This window comes from Hydractinia symbiolongicarpus, chromosome 9 (genome assembly GCF_029227915.1).
Source record: "Hydractinia symbiolongicarpus strain clone_291-10 chromosome 9, HSymV2.1, whole genome shotgun sequence".
NCBI classification, from domain to species: Eukaryota; Metazoa; Cnidaria; class Hydrozoa; order Anthoathecata; family Hydractiniidae; genus Hydractinia; species Hydractinia symbiolongicarpus.
Genome location: NC_079883.1, coordinates 23,351,303 through 23,356,131, shown reverse-complemented (window position 1 = coordinate 23,356,131; position 4,829 = coordinate 23,351,303). Strand labels below are relative to the sequence as shown.

Genomic DNA, 4,829 nt, shown 5'->3' with positions numbered 1-4,829 from the left:
GAACAGTTTAAGCTAGTTAAAAGTCACGTGAAACGAGACAGGAAAGTTATTTTTTGCCATAGAACTCAAAATTTCGATAAGTTCCCATGTCACTAAAATCTGGCAGCTTCAGGGTCGAGTGGAGTAGAAAATTAACACACAACAAACGCATACTAAAATCAAAGGTAAATTTTTAAAATTTATGAAACCCAAGAAAAAATTAAAAACAGACGCAAGTGTCATGTGATTCGTAGCCATTATTTCTACAGAAAAATTGTAAGATACAGTTGTTTATAATAAAAATTCATTTTCTTTCATTTTACAGATTCATAATATTTTTACTACACTTCAATACAGTTTCGTATAGTAATGTCCGATATATCTTTTTCGACAGGTAACTAACTAGTTCTATTGATGACTATACTATCACAATGTGCAACAATAACAAGTTCAATTAAAGCTTCTTCATTACTTTAAATCCTCTGGGCAATCAGGCTGTTGCGAGAAATGAGCAGCTTTGAACGCATCTAGCTTAACTAATTCGTCATGTATTCTAGAAATGGTTGGATATTGATTCATGTCCACTTTGAACCTAAATAAAATACGGAACAAAAATCAAGATGTCATCGAAAAAGGATTAGTTAAATATGGATAAGAAGTAATCGGAAGGAGTCATTCAACCGTAACTTCGTTGTTATGTGAGTGTCCTGTGCATCAAAATTCATAACTTTAAAGTCTAAATTCAGTTTCTCGATCAATTGGGCTGTTAGTTTTTGATGCTTGATCGTGTTACTAGAATTGATCACGATACATTAAACTGAAAAAACAGAAAATGTGAGAAAGTACTAGGACACTAGCCTGCGAATATGAGTAAAACACTAGCCTGAGAGTATGAGCACTAAATTATTGAGACAAGCAAAAAAAATCACAAGTAAGAAGTAGATCAACACTCCAGAACACTGATGATTTCAATTTTTAAATACCTTTTCGCTAATTTAACAAAATTTCGTCTTTTCTGACTAAATAGACACCCAGCAAGTATTTCTTCTTTGTCTAACATCAACAGTTTAAAGTTGAGATATCAAAATTTACTAACCGGTTGGCATTGAAAACCTGTGGTACAAGACATATATCGACCATCGTCAACTGTAAAAAACAACAACGAAGTCTTATTACAAGAACTGATTATTATTATTGTTATTGTTATTGTTATTATTATTATTATGTATCTCTTAACATATTTAAATCAATAACGTTTGTTTGTGGTCAAACACCAACAAAACAACTTCGGTAGAGTTAAAAATATTGTAACACGCACAAAAAGGTGTCAGTGGACGAAATGGATGAATTTTTGGCTTTGTCTAGCGAAAAATTAAATCTATCAGAGGAATTAAGAGAGATACCTACCTCATCACCATAACAATACTTTCCAGCAGTTTCGACTAGACTTTTCTCTAACGCTGAAAGTTAGAAACAAAATTTAAAATTAGAAACACAGCCTAAATTTTAATTCTTTTAATACAAAATTATTTTATTGTATAGCTCAAAGTAGGTCTGCATTTTGTTTTGAAAAAACTGGACGTACACAGAACATTTTGTTAGTCTGTTTCTTGCACTAACAAAACAGTTAGTGCAAGAAACTGAATAACAAAAAGTGCACAAGAAAGCTAAATGGAATCACATGGATTCTCAACAACACTCATAGATATTACAAAAAAATATTAAATTCAATAATTTTTAACCTTGAAAACCAGTATCAATAACCCAATGTCCAAATTCCATCTTTCTTTCGTCACCAACAAATTTTAATACTTTCAGATTCTACAAAAACAGAAGCATGGTGATCAATAACTATTGATTGGATTCTGGGGTACTTGTTTTTTCCAATTTAATATCAACCTGAATTGGTTGAATATCTGCAGCAATCAACAGAGATAACCTTCGCACGTCTGCACGTTTTATCGGGTTGTTTTTTGGCAATAACGGAGGATCAGGATACACTTCATCTAAATACTCAATGATACTTATCGATTGTGACAAGCAATGATCATTGATGACTAATGCAGGAACACCTCCTTGTGGATTCACTTGTTTGTAAGCTTCGCCTTTCTAGATGAGATATGATAATAACAATATAAAGCACTCACAATTGAGCTATCACCAAAGTACTTCATGACTGATGTGAAAATTGTGTTTATTTACTGTTGTAATTATCGCATTTAATGTAAAAATAATTCCTGCTGAATTCTATGGCATCCATCACAAAAAATTGCTAATGGTGTTTTGTTCCGTTGCAAAAAAAGAATAATATGACATTCTGTACACCTTATTATTTTGCATTAACTGTTGCATTTGTTTGCACAAAGACTTGATAAATCTTCATTTAGTAATACTCTGACTTATTTTGATTATGTAAGAATAAATTACCACCTATTGGATGAAATTAATTAATAATTACAATGATTAATAAATACTAGTCGTTAGCCCGTGGAAAGATCCACGGGTTCACCCGTCCTTTTATACTGCATTGCATGCGTCTCACTACTTGCACAGCTAAGTTACCATTTTGCGTGACAAACAGACGTATATGGGTATTATAATATTACATAATAAGCGAAAAATACTTACTTGTTCACCCTTTAATAGGTTCACAGCTTTATATTCATATTCTATTCCCTTCAATGCAAGTGCTAAAGAATGTAAGCAGAATGATGATGCAGGGCCTACGTTATTTGGTTATGGGAAAAAATTGCGAAAATTTATGTTGTAGAATAGATCATTGAAAACTATGCTAAAACACAGAATAAAATAACAATAATGCACACATTTTTCTTGAAATTGGAAGAATGGAAAACAAATCTGAAATGTTTAAAGTGAATTTTATACGGAACTTATTGAGCCAAAAGTAAGGAAAATTAAATTAATTCTGCATTTCTTTCTTTCACACAGTAATTTACAGGTTCAGTGTAGGAAAAATCAAACTTAGCTACTAATCTTCTTGTAAATGATAAAAACATTATTAAGATACATATACAGCATTTGTTATGGAACCAGTGTTCAGCAAGTATCTTTGTTATAAAAAGGGTGTTTAAATGTTTTTTACACTTAAACAGCTATCCATTAAGAGTGTTGTATGATCTCTTACAATAATATGAAAGTTGTGTCGGTCTGTGACCGCCAACGTGGATGTGTTGATTTTCCTGTGATATCACCGAAAAATTTACGTCTCATTTGTTAAATTTTCAGACGTGACATTAATGCATTAAGACTGATGTCAATGCTTTTAATTAAGGTTGGAAAAGCAATTGCATTGCTGTTTTAACTTGGAGTACTTCAGTCATTTTTTACCGCATGGGTAACTAGGGACAACCTGGGACCAAATTTGGTAAGTTTCCCAAAAGTGGGTGTCCAAATCCATTTCGGAAGGACATATTGATGACATCATTAAAATGCCTTTGAACCCCAATATATCTCTTTAACCGTTCATCATTAAGTACATTATCCTATACATTTTCTTGGTCAGCTTTTCGAGATCTATACGATAAAGGCAACGGGTATACAAAGTTCTAAAAAATTTTTTTTGTACTTTCGGTGGTTGGGACTTTGCTCAAATCAGCAAAATTTTTAAACCTTTTATATGTCTTTTTAACTGTACATCAAAAGTACATGATACTAGTACAGATAAACAAAATTTGCCAATTTTTTTAGTTTATGCACTTTATGACCTAAAACAACCTATTTTCTCCATTATTTTTCTGACTACTTGAATTTTTTCAAACGGGTCTTATGGACAAGTTATGTTATAATAGGCAATTTTCCAAGTCACCTGAGATTTGGCATGTTTTGAAACTTCGTATCATTCTAGTACAAAACAAGACTGGAGAGCCTTGGAACATATTGTTTACACATAAAAAGCAAAAACATCTCTAGAACAGCTGCAAATCTCTCAAAAAAGCCTCTACATTCTGGGACTTTTTTGTGTAGGCTTCGCTACTGAAAACATGGGCTTAAAGTCTAATTTGACCCACCACAATAAAAAATTGAAGATGGTTTCCTAACTCAAAAACTCATGTATTTGCACTAATACGTAACTAATTACTTGACAGCTGAATTAAATGCAATAGCATTTCCGGACTTTTCCTTGACTTTTTTTTCCGTTTCACTTTCTCGGGTTGTCCAGGCTTTTAGATGCTGTCCTCCCCTGAGCTAGCTAATTGACCAGAAAGAAAGTAAAAAAAGAAAGAAAGAAAGGGACCTACCAATCCTTACTCTCCAAGAGCAACTGCTGCGAAAGTATGAATACAAAACTGGCTACAAAAATAACAGAAAAAATATATACATAGCTAGCTAAGCTAGCTAGCTGACAGTTCAAAGAGAAAATAGACAAAATTTGACATTTAAATAGCAAAATTTAAACAGCAAAAATAAAGAGATGTAAATAGAAACCTTAGACATCCTTGACTTGTTTTGTTACTTCGATTGCACTTCAATTGTGTGACTCAGTCAGTCAGCCGTGTCCTCCAAAACATCCCCCAGAAAAGAAAAACGACGACACGTGTTTGTGTTTACTAATTATAGCCTGATCAGCATTCTGTGGAAAAACGCCATGTAATTCATGTTTTAACGACGAAAAGTAAACACCAGATTATAGAAGCACTTTTTTAACGCAAAGTACAAGGTCTTTTATAAAATTTATACGAGCAGTTAAAAACTTTCAATGTAGTTTCCCCAATCACAACATTCCGTGTCTGTAAGTAAAAAAATATGAAGTATATGTTTATTATTTTAAAATAGTAAGGTTTCGCATACACAAATGTAGGAACACGGATGTCATTTTCGATCGATTTTGT

At 32.5% G+C, this 4,829-nt stretch overlaps 1 protein-coding gene across 1 annotated transcript; it reads right to left on the bottom strand.

The window, feature by feature from the left end:
- Positions 1-218: 218 nt before the first annotated feature.
- LOC130656118 (maleylacetoacetate isomerase-like) lies at positions 219-4,579 on the bottom strand. Its single transcript, XM_057458936.1, has 8 exons — positions 4,426-4,579; positions 4,239-4,290; positions 2,608-2,669; positions 1,879-2,088; positions 1,722-1,800; positions 1,387-1,439; positions 1,076-1,125; positions 219-571 (listed from the first exon to the last, which is right to left on the bottom strand). Exons 1-8 carry the CDS (start codon positions 4,432-4,434, stop codon positions 448-450), a joined length of 639 nt encoding a protein of 212 aa, XP_057314919.1. The 5' UTR covers positions 4,435-4,579; the 3' UTR covers positions 219-447.
- Between the last annotated feature and the right edge of the window lie 250 nt (positions 4,580-4,829).

Excerpts from the sequence above, each read along its gene's own strand:
- LOC130656118 (XM_057458936.1), bottom strand. Across the intron at positions 2,670-4,238 it reads CTCTTGGAGAGTAAGGATTG|CACTTGCATTGAAGGGAATA; the intron begins GTAGGTCCCTTT and ends TACATTCTTTAG. Across the intron at positions 2,089-2,607 it reads ACCTATTAAAGGGTGAACAA|AAAGGCGAAGCTTACAAACA; the intron begins GTAAGTATTTTT and ends TATCTCATCTAG.